The following is a 27,926-nucleotide window of genomic DNA, read 5'->3' as shown; positions in this document are numbered from 1 at the left end:
CTCTTGTAAATTTTAAACACAGTTAACTTATTTTATAAATAAAAACCAGATGAATAAATTGTAGCACCTTGGCTTAGTTTTTCATTAACTGGGTAAAATTAAGTAGAATTTAGGTATATACAGGAAGATACATTTCATGTTAACAAGACACTATCCAGATTAATTTTCCATTTTCTTAGATGTAGGGAATGTGTAGTTTGTTTGTTTGTTGATTTGATTTGATTTGTATGCCGCCCCTCTCCGTAGACTCGGGGCGGCTAACAACAGTAATAAAACAACATATAACAAATCTAATATTTAAAATAACTAAAAACTCTTATTAAAAACCAAACATAAAACAAATATACCATGCATAAATTGTATAGGCCTGGGGGGAATGAATATCTCAATTCCCCCATTCCTGATGACAGAGGTGGGTTTTAAGGATCTTATGAAAGGCAAGGAGGGTGGGGGCAATTCTGATCTCTGGGGGGAGCTGATTCCAGAGGGTCGGGGCCGCCACAGAGAAGGCTCTTCCCCTGGGTTCCTTTAATTACCAAGAGCACACCTTGCCATTTTATAAGGTGTGTGTGTGTGTGTGTGTGTGTATCTATATGTATATGTATGTATATATCTATATGTTGTGACATGCCAGCAGCCCATGCAGCGGGTGGCAGATCCCGTTGGAGACAAAGCCAATGAAATGATACACAAGTGGCCTGTGCAGCTGGCATCCAAGTCGGACAGTGAGGAGGCTGGCAAGGACTCAGTGCCAGAGGCAGAGTTTTAATCTGGGTCTTTGGAACCTCCAGCACCTGACAGCAGTGATGGGGGAAAAGAGGAGGAGCCTCTTCTTAATCCACGAACACTTAGAGCTGCCAAAAGGCAGGAATGGCTACTCAAGAGGAGGTCTCCTTGGGAGTAGGCTTTGGGGCTAATTGGCCACTCACCAAGCCTACTTAAGGAATAAGGGAGATATAAAAAACATTGCAGAAAACAACTCTTTTGATTGTTTGTTTGTTTGCTTGCCTCTTGTTTGGAAAACCTCTGCTCGGCTTATCTGTTTTGGCTTCTGTTTTGTGGATTGATTCCAGGCATCTTGCCAACCTCTGTAAGGTTCCTGCAATATCCAGGACTAATTATTTATCTTTGCTTTCGGACTTTATGGACTTATGCCAGCTGTTAATGCCATATAATTAACAGCTGACTTTTTCAAGAAAAAGCTGATTTAAGATTTATTTGTATATGAACACTACTAAGCCAGTTTATTAATAGTGGTTATTCAATTAAATATAGGTTTGAACAAATTGAGTGTGTGCTATGTTCAGCTGGGGTAGGATAATATATATGCATACATACATATGCACACACATGTATGCACCTCACAGGGCTGCTGTTATGGGGAAAACAGGAGGAAGAAGAAATCTTGTATATGTTTGCTGCCTTGAGCTAGTTATAAAAAGCAATAAAGGTGGGACTAAAAAATCTAATAAATACATGGAATATTTGGATATATTAAAAAGTTCATTATTCTTCAAAGTTATCACCTGCAACTTAATGTCACAATGAATTAGTAAATATTTATATATAACTTTGGAGGTTTAATTTTTCCCCAAGTTGCAAGTTAATAATAACTGTTACTAAAACTATAATAATTCACTTAGGAAGGTATTAAATTGGAATGTGAAACAGAACACAACTTTGAAACGTCAAGTCCCCTGAATGCTATCCTTTACTCAATCTTTCTCCCTGTCTCCCTCTCTCCCTCTCTAGAATGAGAACCAAACTGCACTACGATCATACAAAAAAAAAGACGTGAAGCTATGTCGAAAACTTAATCTTATAAAAAAATGTTTCTATATTTTTATTCACTTCATCTATTGCCTTCCACAGCATCCTAAAGACAAATACATAATCTCCAGTCAATGGAGATCTGAAAATTGTGATGTACATGTTTGGAAATTACTGGAATGAAACTTTAGGATATCCAGTGTTTTCTGATAGGCAAAGATCCCAAAGCACAATGCCAGCTTTGGTACTTACTTATTTATTTATTTTATTTATTTATTTATTCTTTGTCCAATATACAATACATATGGAAGAGAATAGACATTAAGTAATATATATGACGATAGAAAGTAAAAAGAAGAGAAGTAGATGGGAGGGAGAGAGTATATATGATATAAGAGATAAGGAGAGAATATATATGATATATATAAGATATACACATATATAGATAAGGAGAGAATATATATGACATATGAGATAAGGAAAGACAATTGGACAGGGGACGATAGGCACATCAGTGCACTTATATACGCCCCTTACTGGCCTCTTAGGAACCTGGAGAGGTCAATCGTGGAGAGTCTAAGGGAGAAGTGTTGGGGGTTGGGAGTTGACACTATTGAGTCAACTATTGAGTCAACACTTGATAGGAATTCTATTGGAAAACAAACAAATAAGCTTTAAAGGGTGGGGGCATTGTTTACCTTCTCCTGGTAATGCCAGTACAGATCTTGTTCTGGTTTGCCTGCCCTCTGAATTTTTATTGGAACAGGACTGAGAACAAGGTGACCACTGTGACCATTCCGTCACAACACAATCCATTCCACAGGGTACTTCACAAGTTGTTGTTTTGGAAGGTGATGGAGAATCAGCACAAAAATCATCAGCTACATCCTCACCTAAAACAGAAAGAAGCCAACATAAAATGATAAGTACCTCCTTCAAGATAAAGATAATTACGGCATGGATTCCACTTACCTTCGGCATCGGTTCACACTGCAATGTTTCGTGCATGCTCATAAGGTAGTTTGAGCCTGAAACACAGCTGAGGAGCTGCTCAGCTGTGCTTTGGGTGAAGAAATAAAGGTCGGTATTAACCCGAGGGCAGGCAGGAGGGCTTTTTTCAAAGCAAAGGACGAGGAGAAGCCATCCAAACACAAACACCACTACCCCCCAAAATTGCTGAAAATTCCCCAAAAAGATGGTGGCATGGATGGACCAGCACAGATAGAACTAGATCTCTGATGCCATCTTCATGTCACCAGTGGGTTGTTAACAGCTTGGGCAATCTGGTCCTAACTGGGAGGAACTCACCCCTGGATCATTAGTATTGCAGTGAAGAATAGGATAGGGAGGAACAAATGTTCATCAATTCACACATCTTTCCCTTTATGTTGACAAATGTCAGGTGTACATCCTCCTACTTTATAGGGATTCAATTACCAGCCCTTTGTTTGGGCCAACTCCTGAAACTTCCTTAGAGTGCAGGGATGGCATCACCCTACCATCCATATATTATTAATTTCCAATGATTATCAGTCCTTGGAGGCATAATAATACAAAATAATAGAAATCACCACCTTCCAATGTATTCCAAGACAACTGCAATACACTATGGGTCAAAATATATTTGCAAAATAAGAAAGGACATGTTTCAACTGCCTTTTGACTTGCCAGTACTCACATTTACAAGATGCAAAACCATATTTTTGACATCTGCTACTAGTCATATTAAAAAGGTCAAATTCAAAACATCTATTAGTTCATTTTCAGACTTGCTAGAGCAGTGATGGCAAACCTTTTTTGGCTCGGGTACCAATAGCAATAGCATGTGTGCAGGTGCCCATCCCCATAATGCAATGTTCTTCCCACTCATGCTACAACCCCCCCCCCCCTCCAGACATGCACATAGGCCTCACTGGAGCTTCCAGTAGGGCCATTGGACTGTTTTTTGCTCTCCCCTGAGTTCAGGAAGCCTCCTGAAGCCTGGGGATGATGAAAAATGGCCCAATGGATCAATAGGAAGTTCAGAAACAAAACAGAAGTGGAGTTGCCCTGCTTCTTATCTTCAGATAGTTGCAACCAGGCCTTGCACACCTTGGCCCTTTTCTTCTGCAGCTGGCAATGCTGTAGCCGGATCGATCTGAAGTTCTGTTATCAGCTGCAGAGGCTTTTTCTGAAGGCAGTTCTGGAAGGCCTCTCTAGCTAATAACAGAGCTCCGGATCTATCTGGAACTCTGTAATTGCCCAGAGAGGCTTTCAGGAAAGCCTTGCCAGCTTCAGAAGAAATGGACCTAGGCAGTGTGGGAGGCCTGGCTGCAACTGTCCAAAGCCGAAGAATTTCCTGAAGACCTCTGACAGCAAAATGTCCCAATAACATAGTGAGAAGAGATCTATATTTCTTTGTCTTTGCAAAAAGACACACATGTTGCCAGTGGAAGCAGCTGTCAAATGTGAATCAGTAATTTCTACATTTATATTTCTAACTGAGGGCAGCTTCATAGTCACTGAAATCCAAATAAAACTTTTCAAGCATATTATGGGGAATAATAAAGAGAGTTGAGAATCGAGGAAGCAATTATGCCAAAATGGATAGATGGAGAAAGGGAGGGAGGAAGGAAGGGAGGGAGGGATGGGTGGAGGGATGAATTGATAGTTGGCTGGCTGAATCTTTCACCCCCACCCTTCCACTCCTTCCCTTCCTCCTTCTCTGACTTCCCTGTGGGATTTAAGATAACGAAGCTTAACTTTCATGATCACTGTATATTTATTCTAGTGTACTGAATGATGACATAAATAATCAAAATATGAATGATGAAATAAGCGTCAAAATAAATGTCCTCCAACAAGGCTTCTCATCATGAATGAACATCAATCTCTTTCCATGACATATCTGGCAAGATTCTCTTGCTGCACCTACAACCTGTCATTTAGACATCCTCTGAGAATGGCCTATTGCAGCAACACCACTCTTGAAATTCACATCTAGGTGACAGCAAATGAGCTAAACCGGGGGGGGGGGAGGAGGAGAAGAATTAAACCATGCACCAATTATATGTGCTTGTCTCCATAAGTCATTCTGATATTAGAGTCCTTGCAAGGATTTTGAGAACCTGCCTGGATGGCAGCTGTTACTAGATTCTAAAATCTAAAGTCATGAAAAAGTTATAAAGAACCCTTTTTAAGTTATTTTAAGCCTGGGAGTTTTTGATGGTTTACGGGACAGGAGCCAACTTGTAAATTAGTATGTAAGTAAATAAATATCATTTCACCATTTCTAATTAAAACAAGTGTATCACAGATTTGCTCTGGGAATGAGATGGGCAGATTGAAACATAATAAATAAGAAATAGTTTCATTTGTTACATTTTTCAAAGAAAATACTGAATATGTGTCCATAACCCCACTTTCACAGTTACAATTCAAATGATTTACATTTTATGTTTCTTCTATTCCATATGGATACAAGTAAAAAATTCTAGCTTGTAGTAATAATGGTACTATTGCTATAACCTCTAAAACAAGGAATAGAATTACCGAAGAAAAGAAGGACTAACCTGATCATGGGTTTCAAGTTATCGCAAGGAAATATTTATGCAGGTGAAAAATAGGATACATAACAAGTGCTGAATATCACCTGCTTCAGCACAACTTGAAAAAGCAATATTGGAAAATAATTTCATAAGGATAACACTGGATGGTTTGACAAATGAATTATACAAATCTTTTATTCAGAATCCCAGTATATGAGAAATGTAAAACAGTCAGGGAAACTAGAATGCCAGAGAGGAGTTTACTGAAGTTTCATTCTATCATACAATGTTGCCACCAATTTTCATGCTTATAAAAAGGTGACTTTATTCTCACACTGAACAAAACAAAACAACCCATTTATCCAAAACTCACTGGTTACAAGTTATCTATAGCAACTGCCAAAGATGTATTCCTAATTTCTTTGATATTCCTCAGAGTAATAAATTGTCGATGATGAAACAAATTATTTGATTCTGTCTATGGAGATCCTTGGTCATCCAGATCATGGTAGTCCCAAAGGTGCTTTTTCAAAAGTCAACTGGACTTTGTTTTCCCTTGCAGATGTATTGCTTCTCAACCAAGACATGAAGTGAAAAAGCTTCTGAAGAAACTTCCTGGATGAGAAGCAAAAACAAAGAAAGTCCAGTTGCCTTTCGGGAAAGCACCTTTGTGATTCTGGCTTCCTGTGAATTTTTTATGCTAAATAATTTCTTAACATCAAAGTGTATTAATAATAATATAAGAAATACTAGTGATTTGATGGTCATTTTGAAAAATCCTTTTTTGGCAAGCACCTAGAAGCCAAGAGGAACATACCTGCCAAGTTTCAAGTTTGTAGGCTTTACGTTTCTGCAGATTTCATGATGATGAATGAGTGGTATTTGGCTTTTATATAAATACAGTGATACCTTGTCTTACAAACTTAATTGGTTCCGGGACGAGGTTCTTAAGGAATCAATGGAAAAGCGATTAATGTGTACAAGCCCAAAATGCACCCCTTTTGCCAGCCGAAGCACCCGTTTTTGCACTGCTTGGATTCTCCTGAGGCTCCCCTCCATGGGAAACCCCACCTCCGGACTTCTGTGTTTTTGTGATGTTGCAGGGGAATCCCAGCAGGGGAATACCAGCATCGCAAAAACGGGTGCTTCGCTGGCAATGGAAGTCCGGAAGTGGGGTTTCCCAGCAAAGGGAGCATCAGTGAAATCGCAGCATCGCAAAAACACCAAAGTCCTCGAAACCCCACCTCCAGACTTCTGTGTTTTTGCGATGCTGCGATTTCACTGAGGCTCCCCTCGCTGGGAAACCCCACTTCCGGACTTCCATTGCCAGTGAAGCACCCGTTTTTGCACTGCTGGGATTCCCCTGCTGGGATTTCCCTGCAGCATCACAAAAACACGGAAGTCTGGAGATGGGGTTTCCCATGGAGTGGAGCCTCAGGGGAATCCCAGCAGCGCAAAAATGGGTGCTTCACTGGCAACGGAAGTCCGGAGGCGGGGCATCCCAGCAGCGGCGGTGGGTTTGTAAGATGAAAATAGTTTGTAAGAAGAGGCAAAAAAATCTTAAACCCCGGGTTTGTATCTCGAAAAGTTTGTATGACGAGGCGTTTGTAAGATGAGGTATCACTGTAATTGCAAATTTTATGACAATATAATGTTACAACACATAACATTATTTTTGTTGTTATGCTGTACCAAGCAACATTGGACTGTATATAATTTTGCAACAAAGCACTAAAAAAAGAAGATCCTGATTCGCACACAAATAACTCAAGCAATAATTTTGTTTATTTAATGCAATACTGTCTATCAGTATTACTTCTTATATCTATTCTTTTTTATATATTTTTTATTATTTTTCTCCACTACACATGCATGCATATACCTTAATTCATAACAAAATATACATAGTTATACATTTCTGTTCAATAAAACACAAGCCAACATCCTCTCTGGGGATTCCCTGAGTCCCTGGAGAGGGGCGACATATAAATCCAATCAATCCATAAATCAATTAATTGCACCTTTTATACTTTCAATATCTGCCTGTTTTCCATTTTATGTCCTATCACTCCCCTCCCCCATCTCCTTCTCTTCTCTCTACCTTCTTTCTCCTACTCTCCCACTTTCCTATCTCCTTCCTCTCCCCTTCCCTCTCTACTGCCATTTCTCCCTCTTAACCCTTTCCTGAGTGGATCTAATCACAATCCATCCTATAGTTAACAGACAGATAGCTTATGTCCCTAAAAGTCCAATAAATAATTAAATCCATTTAATTATTGGTGCAACTCTTAAACTTATTACTCCCCCCACCCCGTAATCCATATCTGTACATATTTCTTATATTTTCCTAGGTATATTATCTACTATTTTAATGCTGCCCCCTTGACTACCTAATTATGTCACCTGGATCTGCCACCATCAATACATCTGGTATCTATTCTTGTTCTCCTTGTAAAATAATGAAACAGTCATTAAAATACTATGCTTGCTATAAAAATTTATATCTCATTTAAATCTTGGGAAACAATACCAATAAACATTGAGTAACTGCTTCTCTATAACAAAGATGTCAGAAGATGGTAGTAAATTCAGGAATGGAGACAGAAGGAAATCAAAGTTACCATTTGCCTGCTTACTAATAGCAATTTTAAATCTTGCAGGATAAATTGTCTTAATGGGCAAAAATCTACTTTCAGACATCTAATTAGCCAAAGGAACTGTTGCGTTTAAATACTAGGTAACAATAATAACACAATTTAGGAGGAAAGGATTGATTTGATATAATCATTTGTAATGTACTCAGCTCTTAGCGATGTTGTCATTGGCTTTTTTCTCCCATTCTGAGACACCAAATCAAATCCTAGTAATTCTAGTTTCATGTCATTGCCTTGCCAACTGAAAAGCCTACATCACACAGACATTACTATCTGGATGCTGGTTTCAGTTAACATAAATCCAACAAGCCGTATTGTCAGTTTGTCAGTGTAACCATCAGGGTGGGAAATAACCCATCACTATTTCAGAAATTGAAAGATGAAAGGAAGTTAGGGGAGGGGAGCATATAAAATAATGAAAAGAATTAGAAATGTCATACAGAGAGAGAGAAAAAACAAGCAAAGAAGTAGTGTTTAACAAAGGGAAAATAGAAAAATAACATGAACGTTTCAAAGTTTGTGGACATCGTTTTGGGAAACAGGTGAACAAGACAAAAAAGGAAATGGCATGAATTTAAAGAAATGTCAAGAAAGGTTTGGTGTTTCACAGTGCAGAACATCATGTTGTTATGGCCCATTCGCATCCTGCACAGTTAACAATGGATCCAGAAGATTCAGAGACAGTGGAGGTTTGGTACAAGCGACCTGTGTTCTTGGCATCTGAAACTGATAGTGAAGAGGATGTGACAGAGGGCCTTCTGCACCACCTGAGATGAGTGACTCAGGAGAATAGGAGCAGCCTCTTCTTGATGCTAGGATTTGGAGGGCCTATAGAAGGCAAGAGTGGTTACTCAGGAGGAGGCTTCCTTGTGAATTACTATTCACAAGGAAGCCTCCTCCTGAATAACCACTCTTGCCTTCTATAGGCCCTCCAAATCCTAGCATCAAGAAGAGGCTGCTCCTATTCTCCTGGCTATTCTCCTGCTGGCTACTGGGGATTTAAGGATGAGTCACGTGACACTTCAGTGAAGAGGACAACACAGTTCGTTGCAGAATCTTGTTGCAGCTCTTGTCTCTAGCTTTTGTTTTAAAAGAACCATATTCTTGTCTGCATTAATTAGCTCCGGGCTTCCAGGCAACCTCTGTAAGTCTATGATACGGAACTTTGCTACAATCTAGTAATTACTGTTGTGTTTACCTATTCTTGGGACTCTGGCCAGCTGCTAAGATATTATAATCAGTGTGATGAAGCCTTTGTTCTATTTTACTCTCTTTTAAAAAAGACTCAAACTGCTAAGACTTTTGTTAGTAGTAAAACCTTTAGTACTAAATCCGGCGGTGTGCATCTTATTTTGGGGGGGCTCGACCCTGGGACAAAACATGTAAATTGTAATATAAGGTTAACTGATGCAAGGAACACAAATAATTTTAAAAGAGAAATATATATTTTAATGGGATTGTATCTAGTGGAAATCGGAATGGAATGCAGAATATCATTAATTCATTTATTCATTCTCTTCGCAAATAACTCAAGCTGGCAAATTTATCCAACACACCTTATTCCTTCTATTTTTCTCTAACTATCCTGTGAATTGAGGTAGGCTAAGAGAGAGTGACTAGCCCAAGGTCAGCCACCTGACTTTCATAGTTAAAGTGGGACTAGCACTCACATTCGTCTGCTTTCTAGCCTGATCACTTAATCCAGGATGTCAAACGGATGGCCCACGGCCCAGATGTATCACATACAGGCCATGCCCATCCAAACACCACAAAGGGGGAAATGTCACAAAAGTCACATGACAGCAATGTGACACCACGAGTTGGACACCAATGCTTTAATTACTAGGCCAATTGTCTTTCCATCTTAGAAACTATTCCATGACTTCCCTTTCCGTTCCGGAAACTAACCAGAGATTATGCTTTAGCCCTCTTAACTTTAATGGTGGAACTCAGTGTAATTTAAAAGAGTCTTCCGTTAGCTGAATGTAAAGTAGGCTCTTACTAGAGTTTGGGGAACTTTGTTCTTTGCTCGGTTGCTTTTTCTTTCTCTAATTCTCTCATTTTTCTCTGTCAGGTTTTGCTCAATGATTCTCTTTATACATCATAATCCTGATAGCCATGGGGACTTTTCTCTTTATTTCCCTCCTCTTGGGTTCTCTTTTGATAGATTTTTTTTTAATGGCTGATCTGGCAGTTTAACTCTGAGTTCTTTCTCCTCAATTTTTAATGTTTTCTATGGTAGCTATTCACTCTACTCTATCACTTTGCAGTTATCTTGCAATTTTCTTAAATTAATAAATGCTGCATAACTATACCATACACAGAGAGAAATATTTCCTAAATCTCCTGCAACTAAACTGTCTTTCCCATTATTTCTGAAACCTTGAGCAAGTTAAAACCCTCCACGATTTCCTTGTAAACTGGGTGGAAATGTGTTATTTTTATCCTGCACTACTAGGCTTCAGTCTACTGCAAAATCAAATCTTATATCAAAACCCTGGGAGGGAAAAATATGTGTAAAATCCCTCTATCCCATACAGTTCCATTTCACTATTCTTGTTCAGCTTTCACAATTGCAGATCACAGCTTTCTTTAATTCTTCCCATTCCATTCTTCAGTAGTTGGTGCCAATGTACATGGCTTTTTAAAAAAAAATCTGAACATTATAAAGATGTAACAAAACAAGATAATAAAACATACTGTAATACTTTAGTCTGTGAAACATTTTGTATGGTTTCCATACAAATCCCACAATTCTACCATAGGTATGTCTGCCATTGTTCAGTGAGAATCATTTTTGCTGAACGTGTTAGGTTTCAAGAGTCATCCATGCAATATGAAGACAGAGGTAAGGATAGGGGTGAGGAGAGAAAGAAACATTAATGAGAGAACTGAACAAGCTCTAGAAAGCATCTCATGAATCCTACACTTCAGCCCTGTGAGATCCACTGGGTTATTATCAGAGTTTTAGGTCACATGGAAACCGAAGTATGTTCAACCGTAATAGAAAGACTTAGCTTCTTTAGAAAGTCATACTATTAATAATCCTGGCATCAATTGGATGACTGAAAGGGGTGGGATTATTGATGTTAAGACTACACACATTAAGCTTGTATGATGTAGCAATTAAGGCGCTGGAAGAGATCCATGTCCCTCCTTTCAAGATATGGGTCACCATCTCTTAGCCCAAGTTACTTCACAGGATTGTTGCAATGGGAAAAAGAGGAGTGAATATTATCTGGAGTGCGTGGTGGAAACCAAAATAATTATATAAATAGAATTGATAGCTGGCTCCCTCTTTTTTTCCCTAATCTTTATATTCCTCTCTTTCTATCTATACTATATCTCTTTTTACCTTTTTTCTTTGTCTTTCTTTTCTCATATTATTTTTCAACATATTTATGATTGTACTAATAGTTATTATTATGCTGCACGAATCCCAGTGACCAGTTAGATCCCATAGAGTGGGCCTTCTCCGGGTCCCGTCAACAAAACAATGTCGTTTGGCAGGGCCCAGGGTAAGAGCCATCTCTGTGGCGGCCCCAGTCCTCTGGAACCAACTCCCTCCGGAAATTAGAATTGCCCCCACCCTCCTTGCCTTTTGTAAACTCCTTAAAACCCACCTCTGCCGTCAGGCATGGGGGAACTGAGATATTCTTTCCCCCTAGGCCTTTACAATTTATGCATGGTATGTTTGTTTGTATGTATGTTTGGTTTTACATTACTGTTGTTAGCCGCCCCGAGTATACGGAGAGGGACGGCATACAAATCCAATAAATAAATAAATAAACAAACAAACAAACAAATAAATAAATATTATATGTTCTGTTTTCCATTCTATTCCTTTTTAATGTATACATTCAATAAATATTATTTTTTTAAAAAATAATTGATCCAGTAGGGTTTCCTAATAATATTAATGGAATTCTAAAGCCTTTTATTTATTTATTTATTTATACCTATTGATCCAGGATTATTTTACAACAGTGATTCAGTTTTGTAAGCTAGCACATGCCAAATGTGAGGAAGAAAGGATCGAGCATGAAGGATGGTAAGAAACCTCAATGCATCAGACCGCCATAATGATAAGCCATTTTATTTGTACTTTTTGTCATCTTTGTGCGGAATCAGAGGTGAAGTGCAGCAGCTTCTAACAGGTTCTGGAGAACCGGTAGAGGAAATTTTGAGTAGTTCGGAGAACTGACAAATACTATCTCTGGATGGTCCTAGAATGCAGTGGGAATGGAGATTTGGCAATATCCTTTCCCCAGGAGTGGGGAGGGAATGTAGATTTTGCAGTATCATTTCCCTAGAGTGGAGAGGGAATGGAAATTTTGCAGTATCTTTCCTCTGCCACGCTCACCAAGCCACACCCACCAAGCTACACCATGTCCACCAAGCCACACACACAGAACCGAAGTAAAAAAAAAATTGGATTTCACCACTGCACTGACACAACAACTGTAACCGACAATGGCATATGGATGATCCTAAAACAGAACAGAATGATGCAGAGCCTTAATAAATGAAATTGATCTCTGGTGCTAATGCTGAAGTGATACCATTTGACAAAACTAGATTAGGCCGTATCTCCATTCTACCTATATCTTAGAGCAATACACTTCAACGTATATGTTGTTGTTCTAGGGGAATAATCTTTGGATTTACCTGAAGCTAGCAAGTTTACAAATTAACATGTAGAATGAATAACACGTACAATCCATTGGGAGAAGCACTGCTGAAAATCAGAGAAACAAAGGACGTGTTGGGAATCACCTAGCCAGAGTGGGAGGAATAAAAATGGCAATTAATTTTGAAGCATAGTAAAGTCACAAGAGTTTCAGGAATGGCCACCTATAAGCTCAATTGAACCTTACCTATCTGTTCCAAGAGAAGTCAAATAGTCCTGTATTATAGCAGAATGTAATAAAATGATTACCTTTCAGCTGCCATCAGATGGAAAAAGTTCTGAAATATCAGCAGATGCCAAATTTATTCATGTGCTGCTGTGATTCTATGTCTATATCACTCAAAAGTCTTGATACTCAACATTTATTTTTAAACAAGAATAATATGGTACTCTGAGCAAAGGGAATTAAGATGAGACCTATTGTGATTACATCTCAAATGTTATTTATAATATTAGTGTAAATGTGGCTCTCTGAAGAGTATCTACCATTCCATTGAGAGGAATGATTGCCCAAACAATGCTCTTACTTTTTATACTGTATAATTTTTTCTATTTATCTGAAAGAGAGATGAGCACCATCCCCTATAGTTGGCAATGACTAATGGAGTAAAATTCTCAAGGACTCCTTTACCTTTCTATTTATCTGGCAAAAAGCATAAAATCTACTTGAACAGAAGCTCCATGGAAGCATCAAAGCACATAGAAAGCCTTCAACTGGTGCCATAATTCCATCTATTTGTGCTTTAATCTCATTTGATGAGAAACAACTAATTTTCTGCAATGGCTGAAATAGATTTCCACCTTGCATTCCATTATATTCCATTATTATTTATAGAGCTCACTATCTCACTCTGCTTTATTCACATTTTCATTCAAGACAGGTTTTCTTCCTTAGATAAATGCAACTGTTTAATTTCAACTGAATACATTCACGCACTGAGATATACACGTCATAACATAAATGTTATCTTTATAGCAGGCTTCTGTTTTGCCTAAAATTTTAATTACACCATTAATAATTATGCCGCCATTTATAGCCAACATGGCATCTTTCCTGAGGAGCCATTTAAAAAGTATTAAATATCAAAGCGGCTTTACCTTCTTATAACTGGTCTGATGATGATTATATTACAATAACCATCTAATACTAAACACAATTTAGTTATGATAGCATCTATAAAATCTATAAAATGGGAAAGGATCATTCATAATATTCTAAAAGGGATTAGTTCCTCTGCAATTTATTTTCTTGCTGTTGTTAAAATGGTGGAAGCTTCCAAAACGCTTTAAAATAAACACTGGAACCTGTACTGTATTGATTCCTCTTTCAAAGACAAGACTGAATCTTAAAGTCCTTATTAGACATAATTCCATATCTTCTACCAGCACCTCTGTTGATGGTAGGAACGTGGGATTGTAGATTCATACTACAGTGCAAAAGGGCAAAGTCCTTCCATTGTTTTCATAAAGTTGCAAATGCCTTGTAGGAGAGATGAGTGGCATTTAAAAATAATAATAAATAAATATATGGGGGGAAATCTTAATAAATAGATGGGGCATTTGTTAATTAATTAGAAGCATAATTAAGTTTTATATATAAATTAAAACATTTTGAAGAGGAAATTCAATTAAAAGCTTCATGGAAGCCATGAGTACAATACTAGTAGATTTCATTAGAGTACATATTAAAGCCTGTTATGTACTGATCTTATTAGTTTTGGTTTGTTTGCTTTTGAAGAGGAGTATACCATCCAAAACAATAATTCACTCAAAATTGTGAGAAACAAGTTAGGTTTAAAAGTGATGCTCGTCCATGGTGTTCAAAGAGTACCTTGACATCTAATGGGTTGGGGGCTGTACACGATGTGTCCGCAGGTGGCTGGTAAGGCCCATATGGGCACAAAATGTTCTGCCACATGTTGGACAGTTGTGTGGGCACCATTGTCACAGCATTTGCAGCTCTGGCTTTGCGGAGTTCTCACTTCTCCTTTGCTATGAATATTCTTCTGGCCTCAGACGTCTGGCAGCCTTGGTTTAGGAGTATGCCCCTCCTAAATCAATAGCATGAAAAAATGGGCAAAAGTTCCTTGTGACACATGAAAAACAAGAGTCCAAATTCTGGATATATTTAAAAGGGGAAGGAAACAAAAGCATACTTGGAAAACTAACAACTTCAACATGAATAGTAAACTGTAGAGGAAGGAATGGAGTCTAACAATCAGATGAGCCTTAGGAGATTATATTAATTATTGTTTAAATCTATTTCTGACCTCTGTGTTAATTTCTCTTTCTTTATGAAAGATTCCTTAGTCCATCTTTCATTTCAAAATGTTTCTAAACTTCTTCCAGTTTAGTTTTAGTGTCTGCTGTATCTCTCACCCCAGTGTCTTCCAGACATGCTGTGTGCTAATATTTGTAGCACATAAAAAGAAAGCTTGCTTTATTTCAACATTTTGAAGAGGAAATTCAATTAAAAGCTTCATGGAAGCCATGGGTACAATACTAGTAGATTTCATTAGAGTACATATTAAAGCCTTAGGCCAGCTGCTCAAAATCCCAAACAATTCAGCCACCATCTCCTCTAGCTGACTTTCTTTCTTCCAATCGTCATTGTAAGATGACAACATTTTCAATAAAATAACTTCACTATCTCATGTCTGAAGTCGTATTGGTAACACTGTGACCTTACAAAGAGGAAATTTTGGAAGCTCCTAATATCACATTCAGGATGAGTATCTTTTCCAGTTTAATAGAAAAGACAAAAATTTAGGCATCCAAATAAATCTGAATTTGCATCGGTTTCAGATCGTGGACTGCACATAAAGGTCTCAATTACAGAGGGATTCACATCCAATTACCGCACAATCCTTGCCATGAGTAATCAGAAGTAAATCTAATGAATTCAGTGTAGTTTGATCCACGTTAAGCACATACAGACTCACAGCCTTACAGACAAAATAGGAACAATTACGCTAATGGCAGATTTCACAGCCATGTTCTTATTTGCAGACCAATTATTAAGTCCACACCTGATACAAGGCAGCCATAGCACAGATTGTAAAAGGGATAGTGACCTGAATGTTCCAAACTTCTGAACAATAAGTGTATGCACTACTCAGTTGGCAATTAAAAGAAATACAATAAATATACAGTATATATATATATAAAAACAGAAATAAAAACAAATTAAAAATCTTAGCAATGTATTGATGGTAAAATCTGAACCAACTTCCAAATGGAAGAACCCAAAAAATGTTGTATAATATCAAAGTTCTCCTTTCCTTCCTATATATAGTTCATTTTTACATACTTATGCATACATATAGTACAGAGAGAGAGAGACAGAGAGAGAGAGAGAGAGAAAACACACATACATATATCATACATATATAAAGTGGCCAGATTTTAAGTTTGGGAAAGAGGGTCACCATTGAGCGGGGGGCGGGGGGTGTAAACAATGTTTAGCAAAAAGAATTTCACACAAATAAAATCTTTTTTTTCTCCCTCCTTCTTTCTTACTTTCTTCCTCCCTTCCTCTCTCGAAGTAGGAGAGATTATCAGCAGCAGTGGAACTGGGCAGTAGGCACGAGCCGGCGGTGGGGTGGTCAGCTGCGAGCAGGAGCTCCAAGGCAGAGGCACCAACGGTGGCAGCTGGACGTGTTGCTGGTGCTGCGCTGGGCATGGGTGCGGGGCCGGCACTGGGCCCCACATTGGGAACAGAGGTTTAGGGGCCGGGACGGAGGTTTGGCAGCTGGAACACCCGCTGCCAGGCCCCAAAGCTCACCTTCTCACATGGGAAGCTCCAGCCAGGCGGGGCGCTGCAACTGTGGGAGAGGCCACCTCTGAAGCCGAAGGGTGGAAGCTCAGCACCTCCCTGGAAGGGCTGTGCATGTGTTTGGCTCCTTTGCCAGGCTTTGGGACTGGGGGGGGGGGGGACCAGCAGAGGCATTGGGGTTATAATTGAAATATGTCCCTCCCCTCCTGACCTCCCCACCACCACTAGCGTTTCAAAAATCAGGACATTTTTAACCGCCACGGGACACGGGAAAAATCATTCAAAAGGGCGACTGTCCCACTGAAGGCGGGACATCTCTTCACTTTATACATATATATGTATGTATATGAATGTGTGTATACACACACATACACACACAGGGACATGTCATATACACATGTGTGTATACAAAAGGCTGTTTGCTCCTGGTTCATTAAGGTTCTGCGCACCAGTAGCGGTGACAGGAGACTCCGCCTACCCACCCCGGATGCTTCTGTGCATAAGCATCGCAGACAACCATGTGCATGAACGAACTAGTACCGATGGGATTTACAACCCACTACACATACATACTGTATGTACAACAAACACGCAAACACACACACATTCTCCTATTACTTAATAAGGGGACAACCATTTCGGCTTATGTGGTTAATAAAAAGGAAGAAGTGCTATTTGACAGCCACTGCTGTCTGCAGGATAAATTTCCCATGTGCGTGTTTAAGCAAAGGAGCATAAGCAGGGAAAAAATATTAAAACTTTCAGTATGAATAAATATTTCCCTAAGTATTTTATGACAAAGCTCCTAATAGATGGTGTTCAGAATTCAGAACACATCTGCAAGCGTGATTACATTACTGTCTCCAATTTATTTCTCTCTCATGCGTGACAATAAAATATTACCTTTGAACTTTTATGTAGCAGAGCTGAGTGAATGGAGTGTGTGCAGGCACAAAAAATATAATGAAGCTTTTACTAATTCTATAAATTATTGAAGCTCCCACACAGCAAATAGAATTCTGTGGCCTTCGTACATTCTTAAAATCTGGCTTGACAATATATCATTGAGATGTTCAGAAGCACAGCACCAAAATCAGCCTAGGTTTTGCACCTCTGCTATCAATGGAAGAGCACATCACTATTTTTTTTCCCCTCCTGTTCATGAGCACCTTAAAGTTTTGGTTGGCCACCTAGAGGAGAATAAGACAATTCCAACATTTTAATTCTTGGAAATATAAGAGATTATTCTGTTCTCAAACAATTTTGGGGACTACTTTTGAATACAAATATATTCCATCATAAAATATTCTTATTATATAGCCATCACTGTGTATTTATTGGAAGAGTTCCACAACACTCACATGGAGCAACATAAATACAATATCTAATATTACACATACTGTTCATTACTGGAATCCAATGTTATGAGCAGTTCCTTTCCAGAATAATGGAATATCTCTTTCTCCTGGATGAGAATAATTCCCTTTTTATTTTCCCGAGTTTAGTTACAAGAAGAAAAAATAGATCACTCTTAGAAACATAGAAACATAGAAGGTTGACGGCAGAAAAAGACCTTCTGGTCCATCTAGTCTGCCCTTATACTATTTCCTGTATTTTACCTTAGAATGGATCTATGTTTATCCCAGGCATGTTTCAATTCAGTGACTGTGGATTTTCCAACCACGCCTGCTGGAAGTTTATTGAAGTAACTACTGTTAATAGAAGTACGTTAATAAATTTATTCCATTGGAGTAAGGAACAACATTGTTTATTAATGTTAGTCTTCACAGATTTTAAATGTTTTATTTTTAACACTGTTAGACCTTTCCCTGTGGTGGATTAAGCTGGAAGTTTAGATAACAACTGAGATTTTCATTAGTAAGAAATTTTACATAAACATATGACAAGAAAAAAATGTTCATCTTTGTGTTAGAACAAAAAAATGATTAAATCACATCATGAAGTTAGTACATTCAATTAAACTATGAATGTATCAGAGTAATAATTGCAGCACTGGATTGCAGATGTACCCTGGATGCATTGTGCTTTTCTCCAATGAAGGGCTACCAAATTTTTTACTACCACACTGTTGGCGTGGCTTATGCAGGACACCCTGCATTTTCTCTCAACATCTTTCAGTGCAAATTGGGTGTTCTAGGGTGGAGCTCCATTTTTGCTACCTGACTGCATTCACCTCCATCTGGGCAGTAGCCCACCCCTTCTTTTCCCTTAGCATTTAGCCAAACTGGATTCTGAAGAAACTCAAATCCTTCTAGGGAAATGATAGAACAGAAAACCAAATTTATATTATATCTATCCCATGTCTGTGATTGGCTTAATTATTCTGGAAGGAGGAGAAGGAGGAGGACCGCCTCCTGCCGCACGAATCCCAGCGACCGATTAGGTCCCACAGAGTGGGCCTTCTCCGGGTCCCGTCAACTAAACAATGTCGGTTGGCGGGCCCCAGGGGAAGAGCCTTCTCTGTGGCGGCCCCGGCTCTCTGGAACCAACTCCCCCCGGAGATTAGAACTGCCCCTACTCTCCCTGCCTTCCGTAAAGTTCTTAAAACCCACCTTTGTCGTCAGGCATGGGGGAACTGAAACACTTTCCCCGGCCACGTACAATTTATGTATGGTATGTTTATGTGTGTGCTTGTTAATATAGTGGGGTTCTTTTTTAAACTATTTTAAATACTTAAATTTATTGAATCTATTTGGATTTGTACGATTGTTTATATTTTTTGTTGTGAGCCGCCCCGAGTTCGCGGAGAGGGGCGGCATACAAATCTAAATAATAAATAAAATAAATGTTTAAATACTTTAGTGCTAAGAAGAAAATGTTCTGGCTGCCTTGGTGTTATGTAAAAACTCTACTTGTGAACTCAAAACTTCTTAGCAAAGTTTTTCAGTGGTACATTAATATGCAATATAAGACATGCTGAAGAATATGAGATCTCATGGATAGTCATTTACAGTATCTGCAGCTCAAATTCATTTTGAGTTTACAGAAGACATTACATTAATCAGATGATTACACAAAACATTTATCCAACATCACTTTTCATTTTGCTATGAATCAACTTTATATTGTCGTCATGTATCTTGCATTAGTAGTGAAATAAATGTGGAATCCTACCCTGCAGATGTCTGAAGATTTGAATGCTCTATTTGATGAATTTGCCCAGGACAACAGATATCAGGAGAGGATTAAGGGTTTTGTAAGACAGTTGTGTGAATTGGAAAAAAACAAGTTGTCCCTTCAGAATTTTACAAATCAACCCCTTTCCTTCATATATGAAAGACCATCTCCTGCAATCCTCATCAATATAACATTGCTGACTAGGATTATGAGAGTAAAAAGCCAACATATCTGAAGAGCGCTAGGTTGTGAGAAGTTGCAAATGTAAATAAAACTTTTATTTTTCAGAAGTTTCTCAAGATATGGCTTTGTCATCAGGCCTGAAGGTCTCAGGGAACCACTGAGGTGTTGAGGTAGTTCCTTTGCCAATCTAATCTCTTGTGAGTTTTATGCTTTTTTAAATAATATGACTGTTTTTGACACGTCCATTGTTTTATATTTTTTGCTATACACCGCCCAGAGTCACTTCTTGTGATATGAGCAGCCCTATAAATTGGGCAGATTAAGTAAATAAATAAATAAATAAAACATCAAATGTAATACATCAAACTTCCCCTATTTACATATATTAAGCAATAATGAGTTTATCTTGAAAGCGCTGGCAGTTGAACCTTTAGGTATCATTCATTCATTCATTCATTCATTCATTCATTTATTTATTTAATTTGTATGCCACCCCTCTCCGCATGCTTCTGTTGTCTTCTTTTCATTATATGTTATTTCATTATTAATTTATTAGCTGTGAATCCAGTTTAATTCCATTTCCTGAACAGTTAAAAAAATAGATCTTGAAAAGATTTTAGCACAATAGGAAAATAGGCTTCATTTGCCAAAGATCCCAGGATTGGTCCTTGAAAATCTAGAGCACTGTTTCTCAATCCTGACAACGTTAAGATGTGTGAACTTCAACTCTCAGAATGTCCCAGTCAGCAGAAAGTCCACAGCACAAAGTTATCAATGCTGAAAAAAACATTGCTTTAGGCATTTATTATATATTAATATAGATAGCATTGACTGTGATTTGTAAACTATGGTTTATATTTAATGTGATTTGTGAACCTAATGTTCACATGTAATCCAATAATGATTTAGTGTGATGGAGAAATTCAGAAGTTGAAATTAATGGGGTTTAGCTATTTTTTTGTTAATTTTAATGTATTTATGGTTTTAATATTTTATACTCTTTTATTAAACTGTAAATCACCCAACACATACATACACACAGTATGTAAAATTAAATAATTAAATTAAATTAAATTAAATAACTTTCTTTGTTCCCATCTAGAGCTGGTACTATCTAACATTGTTTATTTAATACATATTTAACAATTGTTTGAATAAAAAGCCAAGGAAATACAAAAAAAAAATTATGGACATTGTCATCCTGAATTACATTCACAATCCATCACTACCATCAATTTGTACCAAGTGAATTGATTTCTTTGGCTCAATGTCTCGCCCAATTTCACTCATCCACTTCACGTAGTACAGTATTAGATTATATTCAGAAGATATTATCAAGGATATTTGATTATTGCCTGTGCATAATTATGTAAAACTGTAGCTTGAATTTTATGCATATTTCCTATATATATGACATTTCCTTCTATTCCTTCTATTCAGTCATGTCCAATTATCACAGACTGCCTAGACAAATCCCTGCAATTTTTTTGGCAAGACTTCAGAAGCCATTGCTTCCTTCCTAGGGTTGAGGGATACTGACTGGTCTAAAGTCACCCATCTGGCTTTTTGCCTAGAGAAGTGGGATTAGAACTAGAACTCACTGTCTCCCAATTTGGGGCCTCATGCCTTAACCATTAAACGAAACTGTCTGTCTGCATAATTAACAAGATCTTTAAAAAAATATGTTTGAGCAGGACCTCACTGCAAATACAATGTTATGTAATGAATTCCGCAGATTTACATAGTTATCATTAAGTGGGTTAAATTAGAGTTCTTTCCATAATCATAGATCTAGGTGGCAAAGCCCTTTGAAAAAAAAAAAGGGTCCAGCTGACTGATTTCAAAGGAGCAACACATCATTAGTAGTTTTATTCTCAAAATAAATTGTGGAGACAAAATTAAAACATAGATTTTAGAAATATTATAAATGTTATCCTTGCAATGACCTCTTGGGAATCAGTTGGGAGTCTTGGGGAACCAGACATGCTATTTCTGACAATGGCCAGCACCAGGTGGGGTTTAAGACCATAAATTAGTATGCTTTGCTATACTAATGTCTCTAAATGGAAAGGCTATGAGTGAACCTCCTGTAATTACACATTTTCCTTGATGCAGGTAACATCGCTTCTTATAAACAGCACTTCCCTGCAAATGCTTTTAAGCTCTAAGCACTCAACGCTAGAATTCCCCTAAGTGTGAACCTCCTTACCAAACAATCTAACATCCAATTAAAATGAACGTAAATGAAGTATGCAATCCCTGTCTTATGCAAGATGATAAATTCTTTACAAGACCAGAGTGCCAGAGAGAGGGAGCTCTGCCCCTTTCAAGAGGTTCGCCCATCTATCTCAATGTCCCAAATCATGACAAATGCTTGGATAACAACTTTCACTTTCCCTGTCATCATCCATCTTTCTAAGGCATTATTGCCTCAAATTCCAGTGATGAACCTCTATGATCACTCAAGTGAGCAGCCAGAAATGTATTACTTCTACCTGAAAATAAAAGTGTCCCCTGAAGGTAGTTGAATGGACACAAAGGCTAAATTCAGTTTGGGATGGTGGTAGGGAATAAGACACGTGGACAATGTGCCACAATTGTACAGTTTCTTCCTATTTAAACAGCATTTTAAGTCTTCTGATTGGTTTTAAGTCTGAATTCTACTACATTTATAAGCATAAGAAAAAAAATTAATCGTGCACATACTGTAAGTAACTTATATGGTATTAATAAGAACATTGAAAAATAATAGTGAACAGGATAGTCATTTTTTTTCTTTTTAAAAAATATAAGCATTGTTTTAAGCTTGTTTTAGCATTATTTGGCTGTAAAATCCTCTTAAAATCTACAAAATAAAATTAACCTTCCATTTTCAGGTTAAGATAGTTCTCCAATCCCACATAAAATAATTTGTGTTACCTAAGAAACCAAAAGGAACATTGTCATTGAGACTTCAGAAGCATGGCTTTACCATAACAGTTGGTAACTGTTCATGCTTACTGCATTTTCGATTTGAGCCATATCCAAAATCTTAGCATCAATCAAAATCTGAGCCTGGTTTTATTCCTCATCCCCACCAATGCATAGTGAAGGAGTTAAATGTACTGTCCTTTATGTCAAGAATATAGTGGGAGCTAACTTGGCTTCAAGTATGGTATTTCAAACTGGCCTAACCAATATTCCAACTCTTTTGCCTAAAACATACTGCATTTTTTGGACTGTAAAACATGCTGGAGTTTTGGGAAGGAAAACAAGGAAAAATAAAACCTGCCTCTGCCTCCCAGCAGTTTGCCTCCTTGCAGTAAATGGAAAAATGTCTGGTCAACTTCAGCACAGCCTGATTTAGCATGAGCAGCTGATTGGCAATTGGATCTGCCTCACGGAATACTGCCTAACAGCTGTCCCAGACTGTACGGATCGCCACCACCCACCGCTGCTGTTGCTGCCCAATGCCACTACCGTCTATCGCTGCCACCATATGTCCCATTTATGGCCTCCACGTGCCCCATTTTTTATCTCAGCACAATCCATTTTTGGCCCATTCCAGGCGGCGGGAATAGGCAGTGGCAGTGATAGGCAGTATTCTGGGAGGTAGATCCAACTGCCAATCAGTTGCTCATGCTAAATCAGGCTGCGCTAAAACTGATCAGGCTGTTTGTTGTTTCTGCAAGGAAGCAAATTGCTGGGAGGCAGAAGCTGAAGGGTGGAGGCCAATGGGTGGGCAGGACTTCAGCAAAATTCGCTCTATAAGACACACAGATATTTCTACCCACTTTTTTTTTGGGGGGGAGTGCATCTTATACACTGAATAATACAGCAAATTTTCATCCAAATATGTATCCTTTAGTTTGGTCACAGATAATCCGAAAGTAGCTATTCTGTGCACAAGTTCTTTTTTAAAAAAGGAAAGCAAAAAATAAAAAGAAAATAAAAGTCTTCGGAGAGGGGTGGCATACAAATTTAATAAGTAAGTAAGTAAGTAAGTAAGAAAGTAAGTAAGTAAGTAAGTAAGTAAGTAAGTAAGTAAGTAAGTAAGTAAGTAAGTAAGTAAAATTATAAATATAGTTAATGATAAACAGTGACAAATAACATAAGAAAATATTCCAAACTGGCTGATACAAATGTTCAAGAAATAAATTAAAAAGCAATGGAGAAATTGGGCAACTCATACTATATCTCAATTCGATCACAAATCAATTGATTTGTAACAGCTCTGGCACAAGGTTGCAAATAATAAATCCCTAACCATTTGATAAAATAAAATGGAAAGCAGCTGTTCCATGCATGAACAGTTTATCATGAAACACTTTATACATCCATAATAAGCCAGGGAATATTAACCAAAATAGGACCTATGTTCCTAGAAATACTTTACATCTTTGTTTTAAAAAGTCATTGGTCTTCTGTGTTTACATGAAGATAGCAATGATATACAATAGCAATTTGATATGTAGTCATAGAAGAGCAGTCAGTATCAATAGGGTATTATATATAAAACATGGCTATGTCCTATTAAAACTCTCCAGTCTGTTTGTCTATTATAACTTTCAGTTAGCTGAAGTGGTATATAATAGGGTAACAATTTTTATATCAAACTATCTCAAATGTACTAACTTTAAAAAAGTATACAAATTCCAGGACCCATTATATCTTTTTTTCACCAATTTTACATAGACATTCATACGTATACTGTACTGTAAATCATATCAAAGCATACAAAATTATACATTTCTGTCCAATATGCCATAAACAAATGTCCTAATTTTGCACCTTTTGTACTTTGATCTACTGTTTTTTCTCTCTCTATTTCACACTACTCCCCTCTCTCTATCTCCCCCTCTTCCCTCTACCTTCTTTCTCCATCTCTCCCTCTTTCCTACTACCCCCTCCCTTTCTTCCCTTTCTTTCTACCTCCTCTTCCTACTTCTTGTCCTTATCTGAATACATCTAATCATAATCCATGTTATGGTTAACTGACAAGCAACTCAAAACCCCTAACTTCATTCCAGCATCGATGCTACTCTTAAACTTGTATATTTTCTTTATCTTCTATATTTATATGTATATTATAGTCTTCTAGGTATATGCATATTTAAATATGTATATTATATTATTTATTTATATGTGTATTATATTCTTCTAGGTATATTTACTGTTATTCTAATGCTACCTCCTTGCCACATATTTTTGTCACCTGGTTCTACCACCTTTAATTTTCAGTTTTCTTCCAAATTAATCACTATAGCTTATCTTCCATACATATTCATTGTCTCTTGTACCTTTCCTCAGCTGCTTTCAATGCCATTAATTATGTCCTACTTCCAGTCAATTTAAAGAATTAGTAATGAGAAGTATCATTTTTTACTGGTTCTTCTCCTTCCTCAATGGTCAGTTCCAAATAGTGTTGGTGGTAGGGGAAAAAATTCTAGCCCTAGGTCCCTTTTATGTGAGGTACCTATGGACCACGGTCTTCTTTTCCCTCCTGTTTACAATCTACATGAAACTGTTGGGTAATAGCAATAGAATTTAGACTTGTATACCACTTCATAGTGCTTTTACAGCCCTCTCTAAGCGGTTTACAGAATCAGCATATTACCCCTAGCAATCTGGGTCCTCATTTTACCCACCTCAGAAGGATGGAAGGCTGAGTCAACCTTATGTAAGAATATAAGTTGAAATATTATGTTGACAATAATGAATTATGTATCTTCCTTCCTGGCTGTGATGCGGTTGAGGTACTTTCCCAGTGGCCAGAGGATGTAAGAGTCTGAACTGAAATATTTTTCTTTTTTAATTGTCACTTTCCAGACAAAGATTGCTGTGCTGTATGGGCTTCTCTTAGATTGTATAGATTCATCTGGTGCAGCAGTCACAATATTCCTGGACTGGGAGGCCCTGTTCGCTAACACTCATGCTTTAGTCCCCTCCTAATTGGATTAGTACAAAGTTCTCTATATGGGCTATCCTTCAAAAGTACTTGGAGGCTTCAACTGGTCCAGAACAGAACAACTTGTGAAGACTTGGTATTTTCTGGAGTTATTGAGCTGTGATAATAGATGAAGCCAATATAGGGATAGTGTGTGAGGCTGAGTTCCTTCTATGGTGTCTTGGTTAGTACTTTATGGTTATTTGAACTTGCTTTATTCTGCCCAGAGTTTGCATGTTCGAAGGACAGGTATATATTCTTTTAAAATAAACCAATATCATTCATCCTTCCATGAGGCAATCCCCTAGTTTTTTCTATCACTTCTTTCTAGGAAAGGAACAAAGGTTGGTATAAAAACCTTATTATTAGTTAAAAGCTCATTATTCAAAACTTATTTTTATTTCCTCAGCATGATATTGATTAAAATAACAGATAAGCGTAACGTGTTGCATAAATATTAAGAAAGTTCACTCATAATTGGAAAAAGGAAAAACAGAAACAGTTACCTATAACTTTTAAAAATATTTCAAACATAATACAAGAGCTCTGAATTGCATTATAAGGAAAGAACATAAATTACAAAGAAAAGCAAGTCAAAAGGAGGGCTGTTTATTACTTTGGGGGATTTAGTGCTTCTGTCTAAAGTAAGTATTTGAATGTATTACTTGCCATTGCTTTTGTATAAAATACTCTGATTGTTATCTTCATCCAAGGTGAAGGTTTCTTGCTCAATAACAATGAGTGAATTGGAGGGCAGAGAGTCATCCAACAATAGCGGAGAAGAGGCTAATAGAGAAATATGTTGTGGGTGGGAGGTAAGGCAAATGGCTGAAAGGGAGGCGGACAAAGGAGAAAAGACATCGCCTCACTTTAGGAAGTAGAGGGATGATCACGCTGCCCTACTCTTAAGTTTGATTATTTTAATAAAAGGATACCATTAGCATATGTAGATGGTACAAATAATGAAAATAAGCAACCAAAGCAAAGCAGGAGCAGCCTTCATTTCAAGGATGGGGAAAAGAGTCTCTCCATACATGGACCATATCAAGGGATCTAGTGGAGAGATGGCCCAGTCTACAGAACCACTACATAAATAAAATTTCTGGCATAACGTGGTACTCAGTGTAGACACTAATCCTCTTCACAGGGAGGTTAGCAAGGCCTCTATGTTACCATTACTTTGTTAAAAAAAGAGAAGAACCAAAAATAAATATTGCAAGAATTTGTGCCAATTCTACCAAGAATTTGGAGGGGGGGAAGGGTTGTGTTGTTGATTTTTAAGAAAGTCATAGTTCATATTTATCTGAAGGAAGTATAAGATGCACCTTGGTTTTGGGGGAGGAAAATAGGGAAAAGAACCTGGCTGGCGTCCTTAGTCTGGTCAGCTTCAATACATTACTTTATCCCCTGGTTAGGTCTTTTAAAAAATCTTACTCGCAGAGAGTAACAATGAAAGAGCTTGCAAGCCAGTGAGAGCTGAAAACATAGTTAGCGCCTAGTTAGGGTTGGAAAGAAACATTCTAAATCAGAGCAATGAAAAAACCCTGCAAAGACTTAGGGCTTGGAAAACATTATTCGCAGAGAGTAACATTGAAAGAACCTGCAAGATAAGAGCTGGGAAGATTGTTAGCACCTAATTAGGGCTGAAAGAAAAAGCTTTGAGGGGGGGGGGGGGAGTTATATTCAGTGTATAAGACGCACCCAAATTTCCAGCCTCTTTTAGGGAGGAAAAAGGTGTGTCTTATATTTCAAGAGATATGATAGGCAACCTTACAACAAATTCAGAATAAAGATAAGGGGTCTGTAGTCGACTATATTCAACTTTAAATATAGTTTTAAAAACAAAACGATTAATGCACATTTAAAGGAGGAAATGATTTGACAGTTTTTTGCTCCATATTTTTCAGAACATATTTATTTACATTTTATAGTTACACAAGGGTTAAATAAGTACTTTACCACTTCATAGATGTCAGTTGAATAAATTTAAGAATGTGTCTGTCTTTTAGGTTATTATACTAAACAGAAAAAATATCTGGCATTTGCAGATTCAATTTACAAAAGATATGTGAATCATTAAATACATAACATGGGTAATTAATTTGTAAATATAATGTTATGTTTAATATTAGTCATACTGTGCAAATAAAGCCTATTCTTCTTTAATGATTGTATTATTATTGTATTCAATCATGCAAGACATGGATCAGATTTTTTTCAACACCATAGCAAATACTGTATCTGTTTATGCATTTAAAAAACC

The 27,926-nt window shown here is 37.6% G+C and overlaps 1 protein-coding gene across 1 annotated transcript in view; it reads right to left on the bottom strand.

Annotated features, from left to right (window-relative positions):
- THSD7B (thrombospondin type 1 domain containing 7B) overlaps window positions 1-27,926 on the bottom strand; it is a 567,237-nt gene that overhangs the window by 274,408 nt on the left and 264,903 nt on the right. Inside the window, exon 7 of the mRNA XM_070731424.1 lies at window positions 2,469-2,663. Within this exon, the coding sequence (XP_070587525.1) occupies window positions 2,469-2,663 (195 nt within the window). The remainder of the gene's footprint in view (window positions 1-2,468; window positions 2,664-27,926) is intronic.

This window comes from Erythrolamprus reginae, chromosome 1 (assembly GCF_031021105.1).
Source record: "Erythrolamprus reginae isolate rEryReg1 chromosome 1, rEryReg1.hap1, whole genome shotgun sequence".
NCBI classification, from domain to species: Eukaryota; Metazoa; Chordata; class Lepidosauria; order Squamata; family Dipsadidae; genus Erythrolamprus; species Erythrolamprus reginae.
The sequence above is the reverse complement of the archived record's forward strand: the minus strand, read 5'-3'. Positions and strand labels throughout refer to the sequence as shown.